This window comes from Arachis ipaensis, chromosome B7 (genome assembly GCF_059453495.1).
Source record: "Arachis ipaensis isolate K30076 ecotype BB chromosome B7, ASM5945349v1, whole genome shotgun sequence".
Classification (NCBI taxonomy): domain Eukaryota; kingdom Viridiplantae; phylum Streptophyta; class Magnoliopsida; order Fabales; family Fabaceae; genus Arachis; species Arachis ipaensis.
This window is the reverse complement of record NC_142442.1, coordinates 111453097-111465606: the sequence shown is the minus strand read 5'-3', so window position 1 is coordinate 111465606 and position 12510 is coordinate 111453097. Positions and strand designations below refer to the sequence as shown.

At 32.7% G+C, this 12510-nt stretch overlaps 1 protein-coding gene across 1 annotated transcript; it reads left to right on the top strand.

Annotated features, from left to right (window-relative positions):
* Nucleotides 1-10126: 10126 nt before the first annotated feature.
* LOC107609827 (RING-H2 finger protein ATL80) lies at nt 10127-11873 on the top strand. Its single transcript, XM_016311865.3, has one exon. It carries the CDS (start codon nt 10222-10224, stop codon nt 10795-10797), a length of 576 nt encoding a protein of 191 aa, XP_016167351.1. The 5' UTR covers nt 10127-10221; the 3' UTR covers nt 10798-11873.
* Nucleotides 11874-12510: the final 637 nt, after the last annotated feature.

The window sequence follows — 12510 nt, the reverse complement described above, 5'->3', positions numbered from 1 at the left end:
TGTTGCTTTCACATTGGCTTCCGCCAAGTAAATAATTCATTTTCCTTTATTCCCTTATCAAACTTATTAATTAATTAATTAATTAATTATTAATAATAATAATTCTTTCATTTTTTTTCAAAATATCTTATTATATTAAAAATTATTTAGAAATCCTAATAGATTTTAAACTCAAAGTATCATAAAATTTAATTTAATTACTTTAAGAAAAATAATTTTCTTTAAATAAAATAATAAATTATAAATAACTCATTATTTAATTTTTTAAAAACTCGCGGTGTTATATCTCATCCACCTTATAAAAATTTTTGTCCTAAAAAATTGTTATATTGGAATAAGTTTAAATTTAAACTAAAGAAAATAAGGTCCACAAAGAGAAGTACATGAATATCAAAGATAATGTTTGGAAGAGGTCAGGTAGGCAATTAAGTTTGCAGGCAAACAAAAGTACATGGGGACAGTAAGGTTTGGTCGGAAAATATTCAGATCATGTTCTGAGATAATCCAAGGCAAGAATTCCAATGAAGATAATGAAAGAAGAGATGGCACGAGTTCGTGTAGCACGAATAAAGGGTATACTTCGAAATGAATCCTTAAAACGTAACTTCTAACATTCCCAAACCCCGTAATTCGCATTACTTATTACTTTTATTTCATCCATGATAACCCATTAGTGTTTCCATATACATAAATTATCAGTATTAAGTTAGTCAGACCTAATACCATGAGGAATGTAACGGTCGACTAATAGCATTAATCATTAGACAGTCATGCATCTGAAACTCAAACTCTTGTCATTGGGACAAATCCTATTGCATGACAGACACTTAGAGTATGCAGTGAAGCATAGTCAATCAATTCCCAAGTCTCTAACATGAACGAACTGCTCTGATACCATAATGTAACACCCTAACTTTTAGCACCTTATGATCGTACTAAAAGTCTGAGCGCTACTTACCTCTAAATCTTTTTATTATATACTATCTTTATTTATATTGAGCCTTCGCGAATACGAACCGAAACTTTAATTACAAAAACGAAAGGAGACTTTATTTTAAATCACTTAATCACAAAAGTATATATATTCACATAACTTTATATACATAGACTTATTCAAAGATAGTCAAATGCAAGTCCTATCCCTCTAGAAAAAAAAACAGTAAACAACGAGAAAAAAATAAAATCTAAGAAATTAACTCGTAAACTCAATCTTCTATGCTCCTGTAGCTCCGCACTAAATCTTCGCACCTGTAGCTAAAAGGGGGTGGAAATAGAAGGTAAGAACTGGAGAGTTCTTAGTAGGGTCGGGGGAGTGTAGTTATATTTATTATTCAAATCTAAAACTCATATTTTTCTTATTTAAAATTTTGCACAAAACAGCACTACATACTTTTCACCGCTTACTAATAAACCATTTTAATCAAAACTTACCGCTGATCCTACCAATCACGGCCTCCGGCCCAACTCAAATCAACTCGGCCTCTGGTCCAAATTAAATCAATATCGAAACTCAGTCACAAAACAGAATCAATTACAAGCACAAACAGTGCAAGACAAACACAATCAGAGAGTAATTACAGCAAGTACAACAAATAACAATTAGACAAAAATCATCAGAGAGGCAAACCAAAATACTTAAGCATACCCAGACAAAACAAACAAATGCAGTATGATGCATGTCTGTCCTACTGGCCGTGAGCTCACGTGTCGGTTACTTTGCCAGAATCTGACACATCTGGTAACTAACTCGGATATCGTCCTCTTAAAAACCGATGAGCGGTACACCACCACGAACCCCACCTGGCAGGTGGTACACCACCACAAACCCCACCATTGCGAGTGGTACACCACCACGAACCTCGCAAGATCTTCAATTAGAAAAACAACACACATGTGGGTGGTAAATAACCACGATCCCCACAAACACATTCACAACCCGTGGGTGGTAAACAACCACGATCCTTGCTAGGTCATAGCTCAAATTCAAAACCACAATCTTTTTAAAATCTTAACCTGGAGCAAGTGGGACTAAACCACAACCCTTGCATACTACCCAGGTCTTTTCAGATATCAAAATTTCTCTTAAAAAAAAAAAAATTCAAATCTATTTCTCTTTCATTAAACTCATTTTCTTGATAAATCAAACTTAAACATAATACTTTTCTCGATAAAACTCAAAACATAATCATTTCTTTAATAATTCAAAATTAGCTAATATAATTTTTAAAGCTTTCGAAAATCTATTTTTACTCCCAAAATAATCAAAAACACCTCAGGTGGCTGTTCATACATAACCAAATCAAAATTTCAAGCAAACCCCAATAATTCAATAATAATTCAACATAAACTCATTCAAACTCAAACAATAATTACTCAAACCAACATTCACTTATCAAATTCACATTTAATTATTATAAAATTACCAAAACCTACCTCCGTACAAAATCAAAACAACGGAAGCTCTGGAGAAGCTTTTTGACCGAGCTGCTGAAGAGAAAAACGTCAGAAATTATCTGTGCCTCCTAGAACTCCAATTGACCGAACTCAAGGGGAAGGAGAGCTACGTCACCGTCAGCTTCCACCAAACAAAAGTGACGCCAGCATGTAGAGGAGGAAGATACGAACATTTTTATCAGATTAAATTTTTTATTAGAGTTACGGATCTCAAAAAATCAAAGCCGGAAGTTCGAAGGTTCCATGGTTTCTCTCTTCCTCACCCACAATCTTTCTCTCACTCGATTTCTCTCTTTCTTTCTCAAATTCCATTCGATTAAATGAATGGATGAAGCCTAAGTAAGTGTTATATATATATATATATATATATATATATATATATATATATATATATATATATATATATATATATATATATATACACGCTATCCACTTCGAAATCCATTCGAGATTAGGGAAATTTGGTAAAATATAGAAGAGAGCGCAGAATAAAAAGGGAACTATAGCTTGCTTTTCGCGTGGTAAAGCAGACCTACGTCAGGATAACCCCTTTTTTTGAAACACTTTGGTAGTGCTCTTTGATTGTAATAAAAATAAAAAATCAGAGCACAGGAAATCATCTTTTTATTTTTTCTGTCAAGAAAAAAGTCCATCCATCTATATTCGGCAGCTTGAAGAGGGAAGAAGAAGTAGAGCGAATGCTCGTTCTGTTGGAACTCTCGATCTGATCTTAAAAGAGGGGAAGGGAGATCGAAGAACATATCAAGCAGGAATGAATAATTTCATGAGAAGTGTAAACATCACTAGAAAAGGTTATATATATATATATAAGCCACATTTTGGCTTTCTTTCCGTTGCTTTCACATTGGCTTCGGCCAAGTAAATGATTCTCTTTTCTTAAATCCCTTATCAAACTTATTAATTAATTAATTAATAATAGTAATAATAATTATAATTATAATTTATTTATTTTTTTAAAAATATCTTATTATATTAAAAATTATTTAAAAATATTAATAGATTTTAAACTCAAAGTATCATAAAATTTAATTTAATTACTTTTAAAAAAATAATTTTTTTAAATAAAATAATAAATTATGAATAAATTATTGTCCAATTTTTCAAAAACTTGGGGTGTTATACTTTTCCATCATTAAATTTTGCAAAATGAATTGAAATAAACTAATAAATGAACCAAATTACTTAAGGAATAACAAATTTGGTCAATACTTATCAGTAGCATTAAGTGAACCTCAGTTAAATCACAAATGAACCGAAATTAGTTTAGATTTGAACAAGTAGTCATAAAGACTCAATCATCAATAAAAATACATCGAATTCATTTCTAGATTCAAATGAACCTCAATTAAACTAAAAAATGAACCGAAATTACTTCAGATTTGAACAAGCAGTCATAAAGACTCAATCGTCAACAAGAACACATTGAATTTATTTTTGGATTCAAATGAACCTCAATTAAATTAAGAAATAAACCGAAATTACTTTAGATTTGAACAAGCAGTCATAAAGACTCAATCATTAACAAAAACACATCGAATTCATTTCTGGATTCAAATGAACTTTAATTAAACTAAGAAATGAACCGAAATTACATAAGGAATGAGAAGTTTGGCTTACCACAATATCTCGACACACAGTATATTTCTTCATCAAATCTGCGACATTTTCTGTTGTTGTGAAGCATACACATTGTAGAGACCACCTATTGGATGAAAATTTATTAGATGTATGGGAATAAAACTTTTTAGAAAAATTATTAATGTTAATGTAATAGCCGAAGATTTTACTGTATTTTCTACGTCTTGTTTGGGTTTTAGAGACAAAAAGTGGGATCTTCTCCCTCTAAATGAGCTTTGTGGTCCAACTTGAATACGATTTCAAACTCATTGGTTGTCCCTTCTTTGTTAACCTTTATTTGCATCATCCACTGATAATATTTCTCTCTCACCTCCTCTATTATTTATTTTTCTTTCACTGGAGTCTTGTACCCTTCAAGAGTGCTTAAACTCGGCTCGGCACTGGTTTCCTCAGCATATTGCAATGCTGCTGTCACCCCAGCATCCATCACTGCCTTTACCAACTTTTTAAGTTGTGTTACTGTTGGTTGAGAGGTCGATGGACTTATGCCAAGGCTAAACGAAGGTACATCATCTTTCCAATGTCGAGGACGGGGAGAATTGCAAGATGACAGAAGAAAGGTTTTGAAATAATAAAAAAAGCATTATGATATAGTATCAGAACTAATAAAAAAGATTTTAAGTAAAACTTACACATTAAGAGGAGCTTCTTGCTCCGAATGCCTTGCCAAAGTTTCTTCAGGGGCTTGCTCTTGGGGTTCTAGAGGGCAGCTGAATTACACAGGAAAGTATTTAATAATAAACCGAAATTATTATTATATAGCATCAAAACTAATAGAAAATATTTTAAGTAAAACTTACACATTAAGAGGAGCTTCTTGCTCCGATTGCCTTGCCGAAGTTTCTTCGGGGGTTTGCTGTTAGGGTTCTGGAAGGCAGCTGGATTACGCATGAATGTGTTTAATAATGAACTAAAATTATTATTATTATATAGCATCAAAACTAACAAAGGATTTTAACTAAAACATACACAATAAGAGGAGCTTCTGGTTCTGATTCCCTTTCCAAAGTTTCTACCGGGCTTGTTGTTGAGTTTGGGGCTGGTAGCTGGATTACATAGTAATGTGTTTTAAAATGAACCAAAATTATTATTATATAGCATAAAAACTAATAAAAAGTATTTTAATTAGAACTTACTCATTAATAGAAGCTTCTTCTGTTTGAGTTTCTGAAGGGATAGAGGTAAATATTTTTTGTTGTTTTAGCTCTTCAACAAGAGAACTTGGAAGAGATATTGCAATGGGAATACTAATGAAGGTAAACAAAAAAAGAGTTAATGCTGAATGATTAGAATTGAAAAGTAAATTGGAAATCTGTATTAAGTGAATTTACACATTGATTAGAATAGAAAAGTAAATTGAAAAATTCACATATTCAAAGGTTGAGATTGACTTTCTTCTCAAACCACAAGAATTTATTCTTGAGGATCAGGTGTTGGGCTACTGATAATTAAACAAAAATTTTGTGTCAATAATTAAACAAAAATTATTACCTAAATTTAAAAGACCAATGTAAGTATTTCAACTTAAATAGTTTGAGATTGTAAACTCTATTTTTCTTTTTTTTTCATGCCATTTTTTTCTTCTAAAAAAAATGTAACTGGGGATTCAGGGGTGTTTTTCTAATAAAAAAGAAATGAAATTAAAATCATCAACCAAGATATTCAAATTAAAAGCGAAAGAAGTAAATAAATGTTAAGAGGAATTACTTGGTATTGCTCGGTGCGTTTACAAACTATTCCAAGCTCGTCTATGTTTGAAACACAGGTTCACTTTCACTGCCCAAATTTACAGTCGACAGTCTAAGCAAAAAAATAAATATGATTCAATAAAACCAAAGAAATTACATGAGGTCTTAAGAAAATTTAGCAGAGAAAGAAAAAGAACTTTGTATAAGAAACTTAATCTTACGTCTGCGATAAATCATATCGCACGTCCGTCGAGTCATGGTCATCCGGAGCAACATTTGTTTTTGCAGCACCATCATTTTTTCTCTTCATTCTTTTTTCTTTTTTTTACGAGTCTCCTTTTCTTCTTCACTTCTAACAATTCATACAATAAATTTTGATTTAAAATCAAGATAAACCTTAATTAAAAAATAAATGAACCAAAATTTTTAAATGATTTGAAAATACAACCCATGTTCGAAAACAAACAGCGAAACAAGCAGTCAAGTGAAGCTCAGTTAATTCACATTCGACCAAAATTATTTCAGATTTGAACAAGCAGTCAAATAGATTCAATCATCAACAAAAATACATCGCATGTATACAGCTGACAAATATTAGAACTATAACTAACCTAACAAGCACACATGAACAAGTTTAGCAAATCCAAGTGAAACTAAACTAAATGAACCTCAAATGAACTTAGAAATGAACTGATATTATCAATACTTATCAGCATCATCGAGTGAACCTCAATTAATTCACAAATGAACTAAAATTATTTCAGATTTGAACAAGCAGTCAAAAAGACTCAATCAATAAAAATAGAATATATTTTTATAACAACAAAATAGTCATTTCTGAATCTTACTCATCTTCGGATTCAATTTTGCTTTTCGAATCCATCTGAAAAATCTTCCTTTTTTTGCTTTGTTTTTTCACCACTCTTTGTGGTTGTTTTCTTTTCTATGGCAGTGTTTTCTCCATTTCTTCTTTTTCTCTGCAATGCATACAAAAATTTGTATTAAAATAACAATATAAACTTTTAAATAAATAGATAGTTTTCGATAAGTGATGATGGGAAGTATACTCAAATTCAGAAAAATTTCTTCTTTCAAAGACTAATGCAAGATGACAAGTTTCTTTTTTTCTTTATTCTTCTTTTCCTTTGTTTTTTCCTTCTGTTCTTCTATCTCTCCCCTCTCAATTCTGTTATTTTCACAATTTCCTAAAACAGAAACTTATTTAATTAGCACAATAATTTAAAAGCACCTGAATCAAAATTTCAAGGGAAATGCTTTTTTTATTTATCATTTTATTAATTGTCTCAAAGGCAATCCGGTCAACTAGTCTCTTCTATGTCCAATACTCCACCCATGGTGGTCCGAGAACATCATCTGCTTCTGAATTAAGAAACTTTGTTTCATGAAAATATATTATCATTAACACAAAGACGCAACTATCAACTGAAAGTTTGTGTCATGCTCTCTGGACTTTGATTCCCTTGATCAGGAAGCTCAACACATGCGACATCTAATTTTAATGTCGGACTATCTCCACATGAAGGACAAGTGGCTTTTGGACTGGGAAGACTGTGCTTATAGTTGTCGGTAACAAGAAGCTTTTCTGGATGAAGACGATGAAGTCGTCTTGAATTTCAGCAAGTTTTCCTCCCTTTTAATACTCATATCCATCATAGATTTTGTCAAAGACGCCAAAGTAGCATCTTTGAAGCTGTCAACAATCTCCTTCTGCTGCTCATTCAGTTTGCTATATGCAATTTTTTCAAGAAATTATCCCCTACACTATTTTAATATAAACAAATCAGTTCAGATTTCAACAAGCAGTGAAAAAGTCTTAATCATAAACAAGAACATATCGAATTTATTTTTTGTATCCAAATGAACCTCAAATAAACTAAGGAATGAACGAAATTATTTAAGGAATAAAATTTTTTGTCAATACTAAATAAATGAACCGAAATATTTTAATATAAATAAATTAATATAAAAATAAAAAAAGATCAAAAAAGAAAATACAAATGTATAAGATAAAAATTATAATACCGCCTAAATTTAGGCCCAATGCATCTCCTACCTTGGCAGGGTTATGTAAATTTTGCCGTTGCGAGTGTCTAAGAATCTATGATAGAGATCAAAGCAAAGAATCAATCCCCTCAAGAGCTTGTGCGAGACATTCAATTCTGGGATATGTCTCAGTACACCGAATCCCATTTCTTCAACGATAACTTTCTTTTTTTCACTCAATTCGGCAAACACCCTAGCTATCAATCTTGTTGAGCATCTCAAATCGTGAGTTTCTACAATGATTTGAAACATTATGTTATGATATATTTATAATACAAAAATAGAGTTGATTTAATGTGTATATGCTTACATTGTAATGCGGCTTTTCCTTTTTTGAGATGGTCATCTTTTTCATTTTTGCTATAAGGAATAAAAAATTATGTCAATACTTAACAGCAGCATCAAGTGAACCTTAGTTAATTCACAAATGAACCAAATTTGGTTCAGATTTGAACAAAAACTAAATAAACAACCCCACATGAACAAGTTCAACAAATTCAAGTGAAACCAAACTAAATGAATGTAAATTAAACTAAGAAATGCATCTAAATTTCTTTAAAGAATAACAAATTTGGTTAATACTTAACAGTAGTATCAAGTGAACCTCACTCAATTCACAAATGAACCAAAATTGCTTTAGATTTGAACAAACACTAACTAAATAACCCCACATGAACAAGTTCATCAAATTCAAGCGAAATCAAACCAAATGAATGTAAATTAAACTAAGAAATGAACATAAATTTCTTAAGAAATAACAAATTTAGTCAATACTTAACAGTAGTATAAATGAACCTCAGTTAATTTACAAATGAATCGAATTTGGTTCAGATTTGAATAAAAAGTCATAAACATTCAATCAGCAAGAAAAACACATTCAATTCATTTCTGCATGCAAATGAACTCAATTAAACTAAGAGATGAACCAAATTATTTATCAAAACCAATAAACTAACAACACAGTTTCATTCGATGCCCTAGTTACGGAGGAAAACAAGAAAAAATAGAATCAAAGAAACTCGATCTACTAAATGAACGAATTCGATCCATTAAACATTAAATCGAACTAGTAGAAATGTGAGATTTGCGAGAAATTAACTGAACATAATAACAATAGTTTTCTCAGTACCTTGCGAAATCTTTGTTCTTATTTTTGTGTGTTTTTTGTTGATGAATTCAAACATACCACCAGATTTTGCAGTAATTTTCGCAGAAAATTTAAAAGATTTTTGAGAGATTTTGAGAGAGATTTGAAATTCTTTTGTTGCAGTTTTGAGTTTGAGGAAAGAACAGTTTTTTATATTAGAGCGCGAAGAGAAACGGTAACGTTTGGGGTTTCCAGCGCGTGTAATCATTCTCTTTTATGAGTGGATTTTTTTGGTGTTGGATCTGTTTAGTTGGACTTGGATGCAATAAGGTTTGGATGTGTAGCCCAACTATATTATTTGCTAGTTGAATTAATGGAAGAATGGACAAACGTACACATGAATTTTCACATAGTGGACATATATACACTCTAATTTTTTAATGAGTCATCTTTACACATCAATATTAAGTACCGTTGTCATTTCTACCTTTTCGTCGTCTGAATAACTTTTCTAGCGATAGTGACTGTCAGGTGACTCTGTACATTGTATGACGTGACCTTTTTGATGACAACACATTGAAAACTAAATGATAAATTATTGAATTTGTTAAATTTGAATAAAAAATTTTACAAGTGATTTAGAACTTTTATTCTTTTCCTTCCTTCTCTAAAAAGTGGATGTAAATTAAGGGATGTAATTCAAAAATAGCTCTAAGGACTATATTCCAAGTAAATTTTGGAGAAGAAAAGAAGAAAATAAAAATTCTAAATCACTTACAAATTTTTTTTATTATTATCATTTAAAAACTTTAATAATTTATTATTTAATTTTTACTGTATCATCAAAAAAATTATATCACACTATATATGAGCCACTTGGTAGTTATTATTACAAAAAAAAATTACTCAAACAACAAAAAAAAATAAAAATAATAACAAAACTTGATATTAATATATCCAGATGACTCATCAAAAAATTAAATAATATATTTATTTACCTATAAAAATTTATATTTACTTTTGTCCATTCTTCCTAAATTAGTTAAGAGGTTAATTTTGTCAAAGAAAGCAAGCGAAAGATAGAAGTTAGAAATGAAATGCCAGCTGCAGTGATAATAAAGGAGAAAAAGAAGAGTGGGACCAGTAGTTGTTACTTATAGAGTTATAGTGCTAATCCCACGCAAACGCAAACCCAAACCCAAACAGAGACACAAATCAATCAATCTCTCTCTCTTTGAGAATTGAGACAGAAACCAAAACACCAAGCACATGACTCGTCCCTTGAGAATTTTAGGCGAGCGCAACTCGTCAACCACCGACAACGCCCCCTCCGTCGTCGACTCCGACTTCGTCGTCATCCTCGCCGCCCTCATCTGTGCTCTCATCTGCGTTCTCGGACTGGTCGCTGTAGCTCGCTGCGCTTGTCTCCGCCGCCTCCGCCTCTCATCCTCCTCCGCCGCCGCTACTCCCTCGCTTCCCGCAGCTGCCAACAAAGGTGTCAAGAAGAAGGTACTCAGCTCTCTCCCCAAGGTCACCGCCACAGTCGAGTCGGCTGGCAAGTTCTCCGACTGCGCGATCTGCCTGGCGGAGTTCACAGCCGGGGATGAGATCCGAGTGCTGCCTCAGTGTGGCCACGGCTTCCACGTGTCGTGTATCGACGCGTGGCTGAGGTCGCATTCATCGTGTCCATCGTGCCGTCAGATTCTGGTGGTTCCGAGATGCAACAAGTGCGGTGGTTTTCCAGCACCCGCGAGCTCGAGCACCACCGCCACCGCCTCTCAGCCACCGGAATCGGATTCCACATTTAAAGTAAGCGGCGATCATGCCAATAGGTTTTTACCTTAGCTTCATCCTTTCCTCCAATTTCTTTTTCCTAATCATGTTCATATTTATGTGTATTCTATCTATAAAATTTAGTAATTCAATTCCGTGTGTAATAGGCTAATAGCACTGCAGGATTAATTACTTAGGATTGTAAATAGCATCATCAGCTGAATTATTATTGCATTTGTATTTTGTGCTTTCGCATGTAAGAAAGTAGCACTGCTTATTTGCATAGGGTAGATCAAGCCGCTTGAATTTGGTTACTGTAATTTATGATTTGATTGAAAGGGAGAAACGAAATCGTATAATTGTTTGTTACTTAGACAAGGGAGCACTTAGGAAAAGTGTGGTAAACAAATGGAAGGCATGATCATATTTCTGAATTGAATGCATCTGGATCGGGAATCTTCCGAGCTCTGCAGTTGCCAGGAGGGAAAAGGAGTGGAGAAAAGAATTTTGGGACCCTCTCCAAAGCTTGATTTTTGTGCTTTCCAGGATCCTACCCTAGACAAAGTCACTCCCACTAACTTGATGTTGACACTTTAATAATGTAATGCAATGTCAAATAGCCTCCTGCAAAATGCACTGTCATTATTGGATTTACACAATTATGTTGGTTTATACATGGAGAGACCCTTTTGCTCCCTTGGTGTTGGTAACACATGCACACAAGTATCATGAGACTACTAATAATAAAACCTTGTTGATAAAGGGAGTGTCTTATTGATGCGTTTGGGATTCTTGTGATGCATTCATTGCCTTGCCATATACGACACTTTGAAGGAGTCAAGTAGTCAACAAAGGCACAAACACAGCTCAATTCGCAATGTGATGGCCTGGTTGTTGTAGAAGACCTCTCTGAAATGAATGCCCACAAAGTCAATTCCAAACAAGAACATTCTCAAGTGGTATTTCAGTGCTAAATCCACCACCACTACACCAAATAAACTTTTAAGTTGACTCTACAAGTGAACAATTGAAAATTCTTATTTAGTCACGTTGTGATGTTTCGAACCAGTGTACAAGACATTCTCCACCATGATGAAACCTATGAACTTTACCCGCTCTTGACACGTCTAAATTTATAAAAACAAAAATTATAATAATAATAAAATAAAATCGCCGTCATAGTTTAATTTAATTATTTTCGGGCCACTACATGGCGATCGTGAGATTAAAGATGTGAAAGTTACACTCAGGATCAATCCCACTACAATACATTGCTTTTGTCTTTTTCCCATCCCTGAACATGATCTAGGAGATAAAGTCCTTCCAGTATGATTTGCAACAAGATCTAAAAAATATTTTCCTTTATTTCTTTATCACGTGTAGGATTTCTTATGATTTGATTACTGCACAAATTTGTCTAGACCAACCATGAAGGCAACAATGAAGCCTTTGGTATAGTTGTAGTGATGTTATTTCTCTTGTTATTGAATTTATAAAGGTACAACTGTATCTATGAATTATATTAGTGCATATAACCTATTTCGAACCTGTTTTCATAAAAATCACAAATATTATAATGTATGACTACAAAAAAGGTAGAGCCATATATGGCAATAGATGGGTGTATAATTTAATAACTAAATGAAGCAAATTTGTCCTAACCAAAATCCAGTGATGTTAAAGAGAAGTTGAATTCCCACTTGTAGTCAATAATTAAATAATTGGACAGAAAATGGAGCTTAATATTCTAAGATGCTAGATATCATTAAATATGCTCCTTGACTT

Bases quoted from the DNA above. Each gene is read 5' to 3' on its own strand.
- LOC107609827 (XM_016311865.3), top strand. From the start codon at position 10,222: ATGACTCGTCCCTTGAGAATTTTAGGCGAGCGCAACTCGTCAACCACC.